The sequence below is a fragment of the Pongo abelii genome, chromosome 2 (genome assembly GCF_028885655.2).
Source record: "Pongo abelii isolate AG06213 chromosome 2, NHGRI_mPonAbe1-v2.0_pri, whole genome shotgun sequence".
NCBI lineage: Eukaryota > Metazoa > Chordata > Mammalia > Primates > Hominidae > Pongo > Pongo abelii.
Window position 1 is genome coordinate 54,450,786 of NC_085928.1, and position 15,367 is coordinate 54,466,152.

General features: G+C 38.6%; 1 protein-coding gene across 13 annotated transcripts in view; it reads right to left on the minus strand.

The window, feature by feature from the left end:
- Positions 1–1,805: 1,805 nt before the first annotated feature.
- ROBO1 (roundabout guidance receptor 1) overlaps positions 1,806–15,367 on the minus strand; it is a 1,183,344-nt gene continuing 1,169,782 nt past the window's right edge. For all 13 annotated transcript variants that reach the window (XM_054551660.2, XM_054551661.2, XM_054551659.2 and 10 more), the window contains 2 exons: positions 4,685–4,881; positions 1,806–3,495 (listed from right to left, as the gene is read on the minus strand). In XM_054551660.2, coding sequence (XP_054407635.1) covers positions 3,481–3,495; positions 4,685–4,881 — 212 coding nt within the window. In that variant the 3' untranslated portion in view covers positions 1,806–3,480. The remainder of the gene's footprint in view (positions 3,496–4,684; positions 4,882–15,367) is intronic.

A 15,367-nucleotide genomic window follows, 5' to 3' on the forward strand; every position in this document is an offset into this window, starting at 1 on the left:
GGACCATTGTAGTATCTTGTGAGACCCCAAGGAAGTCTCAAGTCCTTAGAGCCCCAGCATGGCACAGAAGAGCATATGGAACTCTCCTTCCGTACTCCTTACACCCACCCTACATTGAAGGACTTAGAAGTATCGGGAGAGGATCTATGGATAATAAGGGGCATTAAGGTTGGGAGAAGAGGATACAGAGTAAGGTTCTGACAAATGAAGATCATTTAATGAAACTTGGACAACAGTAATCCCCAAAGCCGCCTGCTTTCTGACCACCCACACTTTCCACACATGGGGACAGCTCTGAAATTCAGATGTCACCCTCTGCAAAGAAATCCAGACTATATACGAAATAACCAAAAAAGCCAGGTATCGTCGACTTCACCTGGAATTAAGATTATATTTTCTGCCACTAGGTAGAATAGCAGCCCAAAATAAACAAGTTTAATTGTTGAGAACTCATGTCTGTACCCGCGAATTGTGAAATGTGTGCTGCAGACACCATAACACCACCCACTGTGTGGCCCTCGAATTCAAGAGCAACAAAACAAACAAAAACACCAATTATTTATTCCACAATTAGGAATTTCACAGTGAATTTTACTCACCGGAAATGAAACCACCCTCATCCTTGTACCACACTTATTCTTTGACTTTCATGCAAATACTCAGAAACAAACTAGGTATGAAAACCGGGATTGCATGTGTAATGAATTTCAGTCTATGAATATAACAATATCTTGTATCATTGGTGGAGTTTACAGAGTCCATATCACATACATTAACTCACTAAATCATGACAACAGCTCCATGAGGTAGGTATTATTGAATTTACAGGTGAAGTACCTGAGACTTAGAGGTTAAGTAACATCTCCAAGGAAACACAGCTGTGAGAAAACTGCGACTCAAACCCAGGTCCTCTGATACACATAATCGGTATGTATTATCACATATTATAAATAAAGAGAGAGACTAACTTATTTATAGCCAACTCACCAGGGGTAAGAGAGAAATTACGTCATTACACATGTCCCTCTAATTTTCCTTAAAGTAGCTTTTAGAAATTGACTTCTTGACCTGTGAACCTGCTCATCTTTAAGTAGATGCTGGTGATTACTTCATTTTTATAAAATTAAATTTCAAATTAAACCCCTTTTTTTCACTGTCTTCCCTCATATTTTCAAATTCTGATAAACACAAAATTTAGGTAGAAGCGCAATATATATGTGAAAGGGAAAAACCTACATCAGATTCTGTTGCTCTTGGAACTTCCAAGACATGGTGCCCATATTGTTCATCTAAAGTTGAATACTTGGATACACTAACTTTAATAATGTATAACCTGGTATATGATAGGTATTGTTAAAATTTTACGGGAATTCGTAACAAGAAAGCAGATAGTTACTGATAAGCATTTCGGATTTATATAATTAATTTTCTTGCTGACAGAACATAGGTGGCTCAAACTTTACAAATCACATTTATCTAGTTGAATCCCAATTATTTTAGAAATAGATTAACTGAAATTCAGATACACATACATAAACAAAAATAATATAACCTTAATATTAAAGACTTAGTCTCTGATCCAATTATTAACTTCTAGGTCCTGACTGATCTTACATTTTTAATTGCGGAGGAGATAGGTAAAATTTTTGCTCACAGTAAGGCCTGGTTATTCATACAACTAATTGAGAATTTTCACTCATCTGATAATACAGGGGTGAAATGTTAAGACAGAACGACTTTGTGATTAAATGGAATAAATTTGATCAGCACACAATGAAAAAAGGAATCAACACAAGAAAGAAAGATGTATTTGAGAACATTTTTAATAAATAATGTGACAAAATTACTTTTCTGATTATTGGATTTTCAGTATGCAAAATTATGGCTAAAAATAAGAGGCTTCTTACATGAACATAATGAAAACATTAATCACATGGATTGTTCCCTTAGTACTGCACGCCCTTTCTATGGAACTTTTTCAAATTATCTAAATGAACAAGTTTGGTTTTGGTGAACACCAGCCTTTTTTTTTGTGGTTCAGTTTTGTTTGGCTTTGTTTTCCACTGGGGTCAGACCTGATATCTATCTATGAATAAATGTACATTTTTTTCTTCAAATAGCACCAATTATAAAATCAATGATATTCATAAAATGACAAAAAAGGATCATAGAAATCTACTAGTCAGAGGGCATCATTTGGCAATTGAAAGCAAGTAATGCCCCTATTAGAGATTTTAAGGAAATCTTGTAAGTTTCCACATTGGCCACAACAAACTTAAACCTCTTTTTTTCTTTAAGTCCAGGAAAAGTAAGAACCATTTGGTTCATGGCCCACAATAAAGTATGCATGTTACTTCACCATCTGTCATTATTCAAATATTCCAAATACAAACATAGAGCATTAACAAAACAGGTTAAAAACGCTTCTCAACATTTTTTTTTCAATAAGACAAAAAAGGTTAATAGTTACAATGGTTTACAAATAAAGTTTAGTGATTGTGCTTTTAAAACCAAAAAAAAAAAAAAAAAAAGAGAGAGAGAGAGATTAAAAACAGTGCATTACAAAAACAAAAATCAAACTTCCTTAAGTGGCACTTCTGAAAGTTGAACTGACACTACCAGAAGAAATTTAGGCCAGTTAAGACAGGGATGTTCTTACTCAATGGTCATTAAAAACATCCACTTGTTTGTAATACGTATTTATAATTGCTTTTTGATTGAAAAATAGAACAAGGTTTTGCTAGGTTTACTTATGACAATGACTAGACAACCAGAGATCCAACTGGCTTAGCCCTACTTATCCAAAAGTACATTTCCAATAAGAATATACTTCAATGATTGAAATGAAGACAAAATAAAATACCACCAGGGTTTGCAAAGAGTAAATATTTACATTGTTTCTACCCCATTCGAATTGTTTGTGGTTCTGCATTTGCTATATTTTTAGTTTCTTCCAGCAAAGGGTAGTATGAAAAACTGATTTTGAAATCATGTTAAAATGAAATATGTTTTAATTTGCATTAGCAGTTGGCTATAGAAAGATTATACTTTGAGAGCCCTTGGCATGAGGTTGAATATCAACTTTCTATATTTGATCAATATCTTGCCATAAATTAGCTTGGCATATAAGCAGTGCAATGCCATATCTCAGGGGCAAAATGCAAAAGAAGAGTTTTGTTCCCTCTTGCTGGCTGATGACTGAAGCAAGAAGTCAAAGCACTTTCCTTGCTGGAAGTAAGGTGTAATGGTTTGCTCCAACAGCGAGGGGGAATAGGAAGGCTCTTTGTAGGGTTAGGGATCAAACAACAACAATAAAAACCCAATAAAGTTTTTAAAATGATACCCCAATAAGAGGAATAAAAACGACAATTTGTACACTCTGATTGCACTGAATATTTTATCTGGCGTCATGTGTCATCCGACAGGAGGCATCTTGAGTGATGATTTTCACATTAGATCTCATAAGCCTCTTGGTTGTCTTCAGCTTTCAGTTTCCTGTAAGAGATACGTTATTGTCCCATTTGAAAATAAATCTTAAGAGGATTGTGTTATATTTATTTATATGCATTTATTACTATTATAATTTAACGTGTTTTTTCATTTATTCAATGGGCTATGCTGGAAAGGGCTCATGTCAACTAATTCATTCATCAGCCTTAGTTGGTCTTCATAGCAAATTCAACAAGTACCAAACTGGGTTCTGCACAGTGCCCCGGCGTTGCGTGGTGGGACACAGGGCTCTGAGAAGAGGGAAGGAATGTGTTATCTACTCCCCTCAGCCCCAAGTCAACATTATAACTCTGCTGTTGTTGGTTTTAAACACCACAGTTAACAGTAAGGCCATTCTGTTCCCCCAAAAGGATACTTCTATTTTAAAATAAACTAAGACCTGAAAAACAACTTCTCTAACTGTTTGCAGGAGGAAAGTCTTTCTCATTCTAAACCTCAAAATCGAAATACATTGAGCTTTATAGAACTTTCAATTAGACATAATGGCCTACACATTTTCAGCTTCTATTATAAAAAGTTATCATTTGACACATATTTATCTACTTGAGTTTAACTATATTTATTAAAAAATTTTCCTCAACTTATCTTTTATTAAATTGAGAAAATACAATCTTTGAATGGGTGAGGGGAGAATTTATGATACGTCAAGCCTAACAAGAGAGTATATCTTTGACTTCAGAAGTTTCCTCCAACTGGGGAGGTCAGTGTCACAGACTAGGCATACACTTTCAGAAGTGTAAAGGTGAAGGACAGTTAGCCAAACCAGTCACATTACCCTGGTGCTGACTATGGCAACTTCCTCACTCACATCATATAACTCTGTCATCTTACTGGGTTTTTATAGCCTGCTACAATGCTATGAATTATAATAGCTCCAGATCAACAGCTCTTACTTCTTAACAATGTGTTTGCCATACATGTTTCTTATCTGAAAATCTGCAAATGAAGATAAACCATAGATAAACAAATAAACTGCCATTAACATTTAAAACTTTGGAACACATATGAAGAAAATTCTCAAATTCTCAGAACTTCAGTTTCTGCCATCATAGACATTAGAGTACTGAAAAGTTTGCGATAAAATAGTAACATTTCTGTACACTGATGAAGGTTCCTAACTACATAAAACAACTACAGTCTAACATTGGTAAACCTGGGAAAAAATTATAGATACCTCTAATTCTTCATTATTATCTTCTCCTCTTTCATATCCTCCAAGTACCTGCATTTCTGCAATATTTCTTCGACCTACATTTGCTTGTTCTCTTTGTCTGCTTCCTGATCCTCTTGATGACATTGAGCTTGAGGAACTGGGATCTCTGGGATTATTTGATGTTGGAAAAGTAGGTCTACAATAAGGTAGAATATCCTCTGTGTAATGAAATATAATAAATGCAGGTGAATACCATCATACACGTTCACTGTATATTGTATCATTCCTGTCTATCTGTAATTCTGGATAAGGAAGCATCAGTGATTTAAGATATAAATGAGGACACTCTATAAGCATAATGAATAATGCAGCATAGTGTCTTGAAAATGAAAAGTATAAGCCTTGTTGTTTTCCTATTAGTAGTCAGGGATTTGGATTGATTCCACTCATAAGCTCTTGTCCATCTCAAACTCACTAGAGACCAATATCATTAAAAGAGGTAAACCAAACCTGGAGTCAGACTTGGCTTCCAATTCTGTCATTCACTATATGATCTCAGATTATTTTAGGCTTTAGTTTTTACTTTTCCAAAAAAAGTGATGATAATATCTATACTTAGAGGGTTTCTGTTAGGCCTCGGTTCACTGTCACACGGACATGTGAGACAGTTTCTTCGTGTTGATATGAAAACAGATGAGATAATAAAATATCTACGTAACTTATAAAATGTTATTATAAGGAATTGGTAAAAATCAAGCCCAGTCTCCTAGAAATATCAAACAGAACCAAGCCTGGGTTCACTCAACAGACACCAAAATATCAACCTCCACGTCGATGTCCTATTTACATTGTGGAACTCTGAATCTTAGAAGCCTGCTATTGTTGCTAACTTCAGTAAGCAAGCCACTCCAATTAATTTCTGTCTCCTGAATTTCTACCTCCTTACTGCTTGAAATTTGGTGCTACTTCTACTGATGCATCAGCCAGCTGCTCACCTCTCTCCAAAGTCTGCCAACTCTGCCTTTTAGACGACAAACACATAAATACCTAACTCTTTGGCATGCTTTTCCCCACCTCCCCCAAATGCTTCCTCTACTATTCATGTTGCCTGAATGAAGCCTGATTTCCCCTGAAGTTCCCCCTGACGTTCTCTGTAGCGGAAGGGTAAGGAGGAAGGCTTGCCACTAGCTCACCATCACCAGTTCTAAATCATTGCTCCTCTATCCTTGCACAAAAACATCTCCACCTCTGAGACCCAAGCCATCGTTTTTTGAAGCCAGTATAGTCCTCCTTGATAGCGTCTTGTTCTTTCCATTCTACTTGTCACAACTTTCACCCCTAACACACAGTTCTGACACACAGGAGTTTCACAGTCCATGAGGATGACTGTTTCTGCAGCTTCTCTTCATAACACTTGATACCGTGTGACCATCATCCTCTGTCTCTGTTTCATCAATGGCTTTCTCTCTACTGACTTTAATTTTCTCAAACTACAATACGATAAAGTCTCTCTCTTGCTAAGACTGTGCTCTCCATGAAATCAACACCTTCTTTCTTTCCTCACCACTCAGCCAAGCTTCTTGAAAAGCAATTGGGATTCAATATTGATAGTCACAATTCCCATTCATTCTGCATCCCACTGAAACCTATTTATGCCTACATCACTACTATGAAACTGAGAAAATTGATAATGCTAACCGTGTTTCCAGCCTTGTGTCCCTGGACTTCTTACTGCTCTTAATCAATGCAAATATTATTCTCTCAGCTGCTAGCTTTCCTTCCTCCCTGGTCAATCTTCTATGAGCTCTTTTTATGAAGCGCCATGGATATGTTGATGCTCTACAGGTTTCTACTTTCAGCCTAATGTATATAATTCATATATATGTATAATTATATATACGTTATACATATATGTATGTATATCATTCATGTGTGTGCGTGCGTGTGTGTGTGTGTATATATATATATATGAATGATATAGTTTGGATATTTGTCCCTGCCCACATCTCATGTTGAATTGTAATCCCCACTGTTGGAGGCAAGGCCAGGTGGGAGATGTCTCGATCATGGAGGCAGATCCCTCATGGATCGCTTGGGCCATCCCCTTGATGATAGGTGAGCTCTCGCTCTGAGTTCACACAAGATCTGGTGGTTTAAAAGCATGTGGCACCTCCATCCCACTCTCTCTCTCTCTTGCTCCTGCTTTCACCATGTGATGTGCCTACTCTGCCTTCACTTTCCGCCATGATTCTAAGCTTCCTGAGGTCTCCTCAGAAGCCAAGCAGATGTCAACACCATGTTTCCTATAAAGGCTGCAGAACACTTAGCCAATTAAATCTCTCTCTTTTTTTATTTTATTATTATTATACTTTAAGTTTTAGGGTACATGTGCACAATGTGCAGGTTAGTTACATATGTATACATGTGCCATGCTGGTGTGCTGCACCCATTAACTTGTCATTGAGCATTAGGTATATCTCCTAATGCTATCCCTCCCCCCTCCCCCCACCCCACAACAGTCCCCAGAGTGTGATGTTCCCCCTTCCTGTGTCCATGTGTTCTCATTATTCAATTACCACCTATGAGTGACAACATGCGGTGTTTGGTTTTTTGTCCTTGTGATAGCTTACTGAGAATGATGATTTCCAGTTTCATCCATGTCCCTACAAAGGACATGAACTCATCATTTTTTATGGCTGCATAGTATTCCATGGTGTATATGTGCCACATTTTCATAATCCAGTCTATCATTGTTGGACATTTGGGTTGGTTCCAAGTCTTTGCTATTGTGAATAGTACCACAATAAACATACGTGTGCATGGGTCTTTATAGCAGCATGATTCGTAGTCCTTTGGGTATATACCCAGTAATGGGATGGCTGGGTCAAATGGTATTTCTAGTTCTAGATCCCTGAGGAATCGCCACACTGACTTCCACAATGGTTGAACTAGTTTACAGTCCCACCAACAGTGTAAAAGTGTTCCTATTTCTCCACATCCTCTCCAGCACCTGTTGTTTCCTGACTTTTTAATGATCGCCATTCTAACTGGTGTGAGATGGTATCCCATTGTGGTTTTGATTTGCATTTCTCTGATGGCCAGTGATGGTGAGCATTTTTTTATGTGTTTTTTGGCTGCATAAATGTCTTCTTTTGAGAAGTGTCTCTTCATGTCCTTTGCCCACTTTTTGATGGCGTTGTTTTTTTCTTGTAAATTTGTTTGAGTTCATTGTAGATTCTGGATATTAGCCCTTTGTCAGATGAGTAGGTTGCGAAAATTTTCTCCAATTTTGTAGGTTGCCTGTTCACTCTGATGGTAGTTTCTTTTGCTGTGCAGAAGCTCTTGAGTTTAATTAGATCCTATTTGTCAATTTTGGCTTTTGTTGCCATTGCTTTTGGTGTTTTAGACATGAAGTCCTTGCCCATGCCTATGTCCTGAATGGTAATGCCTAGGTTTTTCTTCTAGGGTTTTTATGGTTTTAGGTCTAACATGTAAGTCTTTAATCCATCTTGAATTAATTTTTGTATAAGGTGTAAGGAAGGGATCCAGTTTCAGCTTTCTACATATGGCTAGCCAGTTTCCCCAGCACCATTTATTAAATGGGGAATCCTTTCCCCATTGCTTAATTTTCTCAGGTTTGTCAAAGATCAGATAGTTGTAGATACGTGGCATTATTTCTGAGGGCTCTGTTCTGTTCCATTGATCTATATCTCTGTTTTTGTACCAGTACCATGCTGTTTTGGTTGCTGTAGCCTTGTAGTATAGTTTGAAGTCAGGTAGCGTGATGCCTCCAGCTTTGTTCTTTTGGCTTAGGATTGACTTGGCGATGCAGGCTCTTTTTTGGTTGCATATGAACTTTAAAGTAGTTTTTTCCAATTCTGTGAAGAAAGTCATTGGTAGCTTGATGAGGATGGCATTGAATCTATAAATTACCTTGGGCAGTGTGGCCATTTTAATATTGATTATTCCTACCCATGAGCATGGAATGTTCTTCCATTTGTTTGTATCCTCTTTTATTTCATTGAGCAGTGGTTTGTAGTTCTCCTTGAAGAGGTCCTTCACGTCCCTTGTAAGTTGGATTCCTAGGTATTTTATTCTTTTGAAGCAATTGTGAATGGGAGTTCACTCATGATTTGGCTCTCTGTTTGTCTGTTATTGGTGTATAAGAATGCTTGTGATTTTTGTACATTGATTTTGTATCCTGAGACTTTGTTGAAGTTGCTTATCAGCTTAAGGAGATTTTGGGCTGAGACAGTGGGGTTTTCTAGATATACAATCATGTCATCTGCAAATAGGGACAATTTGACTTCCTCTTTTCCTAATTGAATACCCTTTATTTCCTTCTCCTGCTTAATCGCCCTGGCCAGAACTTCCAACACCATGTTGAATAGGAGTGGTGAGAGAAGGCATCCCTGTCTTGTGCCAGTTTTCAAAGGGAATGCTTCCAGTTTTTGCCCATTCAGTATGATATTGGCTGTGGGTTTGTCATAGATAGCTCTTATTATTTTGAGATACATCCCATCAATACCTAATTTATTAAGAGTTTTTAGCATGAAGCGTTGTTGAATTTTGTCAAAGGCCTTTTCTGCATCTATTGAGATAATCATGTGGGTTTTGTCTTTGGTTCTGTTTCTATGCTGGATTACATTTATTGATTTGTGTATATTGAACCAGCCTTGCATCCCAGGGATGAAGCCCACTTGATCATGGTGGATAAGCTTTTTGATGCGCTGCTGGATTCGGTTTGCCAGTATTTTATTGAGGATTTTTGCATCAATGTTCATCAAGGATATTGGTCTAAAATTCTCTTTTTTTGTTGTGTCTCTGCCCGGCTTTGGTATCAGGATGATGCTGGCCTCATAAAATGAGTTAGGGAGGATTCCCTCTTTTTCTATTGATTAGAATAGTTTCAGAAGGAATGGTACCAGTTCCTCCTTGTACCTCTGGTAGAATTCGGCTGTGAATCCATCTGGTCCTGGACTCTTTTTGGTTGGTAAGCTATTGATTATTGCCACAATTTCAGAGCCTGTTATTTGTCTATTCAGAGATTCAACTTCTTTCTGGTTTAGTCTTGGGAGGGTTTATGTGTCGAGGAATTTATCCATTTCTTCTAGATTTTCTAGTTTATTTGTGTAGAGGTGTTTGTAGTATTCTCTGATGGTAGTTTGTATTTCTGTGGGATCGGTGGTGATATCCCCTTTATCATTTTTTATTGCGTCTATTTGATTCTTCTCTATTTTCTTCTTTATTAGTCTTGCTAGCGGTCTATCAATTTTGTTGATCCTTTCAAAAAACCAGCTCCTGGATTCATTAATTTTTTGAAGGGTTTTTTTGTGTCTCTATTTCCTTCAGTTCTGCTCTGATTTTAGTTATTTCTTGCCTTCTGCTAGCTTTTGAATGTGTTTGCTCTTGCTTTTCTAGTTCTTTTAATTGTGATGTCAGGGTGTCAATTTTGGATCTTTCCTGCTTTCTCTTGTGGGCATTTAGTGCTATCAATTTCCCTCTACACACTGCTTTGAAAGTGTCCCAGAGATTCTGGTATGTTGTGTCTTTGTTCTCATTGGTTTCAAAGAACATCTTTATTTCTGCCTTCATTTCGTTAGGTACCCAGTAGTCATTCAGGAGCAGGTTGTTCAGTTTCCATGTAGTTGAATGGTTTTGAGTGAGTTTCTTAATCCTGAGTTCTAGTTTGATTGCACTGTGGTCTGAGACACCGTTTGTTATAATTTCTGTTCTTTTACATTTGCTGAGGAGAGCTTTACTTCCAAGTATGTGGTCAATTTTGGAATAGGTGTGGTGTGGTGCTGAAAAAATGTATATTCTGTTGATTTGGGGTGGAGAATTCTGAAGATGTCTATTAGGTCCGCTTGGTGCAGAGCTGAGTTCAATTCCTGGGTATCCTTGTTAACTTTCTGTCTCGTTGATCTGTCTAATGTTGACAGTGGGATGTTAAAGTCTCCCATTATTAATGTGTGGGAGTCTAAGTCTCTTTGTGGGTCACTCAGGACTTGCTTTATGAATCTGGGTGCTCCTGTATTGGGTGCATATATATTTAGGATAGTTAGCTCTTCTTGTTGAATTGATCCCTTTACCATTATGTAATGGCCTTCTTTGTCTCTTTTGATCTTTGTTGGTTTAAAGTCTGTTTTATCAGAGACTAGGATTGCAATCCCTGCCTTTTTTTGTTTTCCATTTGCTTGGTGGATCTTCCTCCATCCTTTTATTTTGAGCCTATGTGTGTCTCTGCACGTAAGATGGGTTTCCTGAATATAGCACACTGATGGGTCTTGACTCTTCATCCAATTTGCCAGTCTGTGTCTTTTAATTGGAGCATTTAGTCCATTTACATTTAAAGTTAATATTGTTATGTGTGAATTTGATCCTGTCATTATGATGTTAGCTGGTTATTTTGCTCGTTAGTTGATGCAGTTTCTTCCTAGCCTCGATGGTCTTTACAACTTGGCCTGATTTTGCAGTGGCTGGTACCAGTTGTTCCTTTCCATGTTTAGTGCTTCCTTCAGGACCTCTTTTAGGGCAGGCCTGGTGGTGACAAAATCTCTCAGCATTTGCTTGTCTGTAAAGTATTTTATTTCTCCTTCACTTATGAAGCTTAGTTTGGCTGGATATGAAATTCTGGGTTGAAAATTCTTTTCTTTAAGAATGTTGAATATTGGCCCCCACTCTCTTCTGGCTTGTAGAGTTTCTGCCAAGAGATCCACTGTTAGTCTGATGGGCTTCCCTTTGTGGGTAACCCGATCTTTCTCTCTGGCTGCCCTTAACATTTTTTCCTTCGTTTCAACTTTGGTGAATCTGACTATTATGTGTCTTGGAGTTGCTCTTCTCGAGGAGTATCTTTGTGGCGTTCTCTGTATTTCCTGAATCTGAATGTTGGCCTGCCTTGCTAGATTGGGGAAGTTCTCCTGGATAATAGCCTGCAGAGTGTTTTCCAACTTGGTTCCATTCTCCCCGTCGCTTTCAGGTACACCCATCAGACGTAGATTTGGTCTTTTCACATAGTCCCATATTTCTTGGAGGCTTTGTTCGTTTCTTTTTATTCTTTTTTCTGTAAACTTCCCTTCTCACTTCATTTTATTCATTTCATCTTCCATCACTGATACCCTTTCTTCCAGTTGATTGCATCTGCTCCTGAGGCTTCTGCATTCTTCACGTAGTTCTCGAGCCTTGGCTTTCAGCTCCATCATCTCCTTTAAGCACTTCTCTGTATTGGTTATTCTAGTTATACATTTGTCTAAATTTTTTTCAAAGTTTTTAACTTCTTTGCCTTTGGTTTGAATTTCCTCCTGTAGCTCGGAGTAGTTTGAGCATCTGAAGCCTTCTTCTCTCAACTCGTCAAAGTCATTCTCCGTCCAGCTTTGTTCCATTGCTGGTGAGGAACTGCGTTCCTTTGGAGGAGGAGAGGCGCTCTGCTTTTTAGAGTTTCCAGTTTTTCTGCTCTGTTTTTTCCCCATCTTCGTTGTTTTATCTACTTTTGGTCTTTGATGATGGTGATGTACAGATGGGTTTTTGGTGTGGATGTCCTTTCTGTTTGTTAGTTTTCCTTCTAACAGACAGGATCCTCAGCTGCAGGTCTGTTGGAGTTTGCTAGAGGTCCACTCCAGACACTGTTTGCCTGGGTAACAGCAGCAGTGGCTGCAGAATAGCAGATTTTCATGAACCGCGAATGCTGCTGTCTGATCGTTCCTCTGGAAGTTTTGTCTCAGAGGAGTACCGGCCGTGTGAGGTGTCAGTCTGCCCCTACTGGGGGGTGCCTCCCAGTTAGGCTGCTCGGGGTCAGGGGTCAGGGACCTGCTTGAGGAGGCAGTCTGCCTGTTCTCAGATCTCCAGCTGCATGCTGGGAGAACCACCGCTCTCTTCAAAGCTGTCAGACAGGGACATTTATGTCTGCAGAGGTTACTGCTGTCTTTTTGTTTGTCTGTCCCCTGTCCCCAGAGGTGGAGCCAACAGAGGCAGGCAGGCCTCCTTGAGCTGTGGTGGGCTCCACCCAGTTCAAGCTTCCCAGCTGCTTTGTTTACCTAAGCAAGCCTGGGCAATGGCGGGCGCCCCTCCCCCAGCCTCACTGCCACCTTGCAGTGTGATCTCAGACTGCTGTGCTAGCAATCAGGGAGACTCCGTGGGTGTAGGACCCTCTGAGCCAGGTGCGGGATATAATCTCCTGGTGTGCCGTTTTTTAAGCCCATCGGAAAAGTGCAGTATTGGGGTGGTAGTGACCTGATTTTCCACGTGCCGTCTGTCATCCCTTTCTTTGACTAGGAAAGGGAACTCCCTGACCCCTTGTGCTTCCCGAGTGAGGCAATGCCACGCCCTGCTTCAGCTCGCGCATGGTGCACTGCACCCACTGTCCTGCGCCCACTGTCTGGCACTCTCTAGTGAGATGAACTCGGTACCTCAGATGAAAATGCAGAAATCACCCGTCTTCTGCGTCGCTCATGCTAGGAGCTGTAGACTGGAGCTGTTCCTATTTGGCCATCTTGGCTGCCCTCCCTAAATCTCTTTCTTTTATAAATTACCCAGTCTCAGGTTTTTCTTTATAGAAATGCAAGAATGGCTTAATACTATACATATATATTTTTTCTTCTACTGACCCTAGGTGATTTTACCCAGTCTCACAGATTATAACCCTTTCTAAAATATAACTGTCATAAGGGGAGGTATTTTGTCTTTGTGTGCTGATATACTTTCACCTTGACCTATAACACGTCATTAACACATTGTTTTACGTTATTTTCATCATGCTGAATCATTAATTTATATTTTTAATTCCTAAACTATACCCCAAACCTTAGGCTCCTATAGGCACCCCAACTGAACCCCTACTCTTGCATGTTCCTCAAACTCAACCTGTTGAACATTGACCTCACAATACTCACTCCCTTAGATGTCTTCCTTTGCTATATTCTCTAAGACAGTGAATGACATCACTAATCATTAAGATATGCAAGACAGAAAATTGAAATTATTATAGATTCTTCCCTTTCAACAATCTTTCCATACATCTTAAGTGTATCCTTTCCACATAGTTCAACATACAACAAGTAAGGATGATTTTGACTCTAAAAAGTTTCTTGGATTTTCTGAGTCACCCATTCTTGCTCCTATAGCATTGTTTATATTTTCTACATTTCTTGTCTGGGGGTTGCACACATCTTCAAACATCCTTGAGCTATTCCCCTCTAAACTGTCTTCACTCAGCCACTTTCCTCTTATAAAATCTATAGGCTCTTTTCATGTACCTCAAGAGCTTCATCTTTGACCTCTTTTATTATGTAGTAGTACTGAATTTCTTACAGTTTCCTCAATAGACCTTCAAGCTTTTTATGCCGATTATCCACTGAAATAAATCCTCTTTTCTTAGGAAAGAGATCTTTCCTAACATTCTCTCAGAGTCCTGAGTGAATTCTCTCTCTTCTGGACTCTCAAGTATCATGGCATTATGAAGGTTATACTGAATACAAAAATGTCTATGAATTTATAGATTATCTGTCCCTCTGTCCCTGACTACAAGCCCCTTGAAGTCAAGGTTTATGCTTATACATAAATCTCAGGATTTAGTACAATGCTTAATAACACAGTAGGTGTTTGATATATGTAGAAATAAATTGAACTAACGGAGGCAAATGTCAGCAAAATGATCAGACATTCAAGTCCAAAAGACCACTCTCCTTAATTAAAAATAATCATTCATTATACACATAAATCAGGATGCCTCTTTCACTATAAACAACGTAAACTGAATTAGGAAGGTGAAAATTACAGCGATGCATACAAATGATCATTTAATGGCATATATACATAGGGTTATGATTTAAATAAAAATTTGGAAAAGCAGAGCATATAAAATAATAACTCATCAGTGTACCTCAGTGATTTCCATGATTCCACGGGTTCCTTGTTTCTAGACTAATGGTCTAGTCTTACTTCGTTTGTCAGAAATATTTTATAGCAGAAAGGACAACTTACTAAATTTCTGAAGATTGATTTTTAAAAATTTTATCTCTGTTTTCTAAATCTGCGTACAAGATATTTTCAGGTTTGTAAAATTTCCTTCTGAAGAATAATCTCACCTACTTTTTAATTTTTAAAAATATTTATTTATTTATTTATTTATTATTTTCCAAGACAGATTCTTGCTCTGTCGCCCAGACCTGGAATATAATGGCATGATCTTGGCTCACTGCAATCTCCTCCTCCCGGGTTCAAGCAATTCTCCTGCGTCAGACTCCCGAGTAGCTGGGATTACAGGTGCACACAACCACACCCGGCTAATTTTTTTATTTTTAGTAGAGATGGGGTTTCACCATGTTGGCCAGGCTGGTCTCGAACTCCTGACCTTGTGATCCACCCACCTTGGCCTCCCAAAGTGCTGGGATTACAGGCGTGAGCCACTGCACCCAGCCAACTTTTAATGAAGCCTTCTTATAAGCAGGAATTGCTCCATACTTTCTGGCCAGATATAAACCTCGCAATTTACATCATCATGTTCTATTTATGAATCACTATTTAGAGTCGAGTCACACTGAGTCAAAAGTTCAGAGCCAGATCAACTTTGGGTTAACTGAGAAAAATAAGTAAGTTTTTCAAGCTTTGGATTGTGGTGATATTATCAAGGACATTGTGGTCACACAATAGAGGCATCAGCCTGAAATGCACAGCTTTATTTATCACCTCACTTCTGAGTCTATGCCT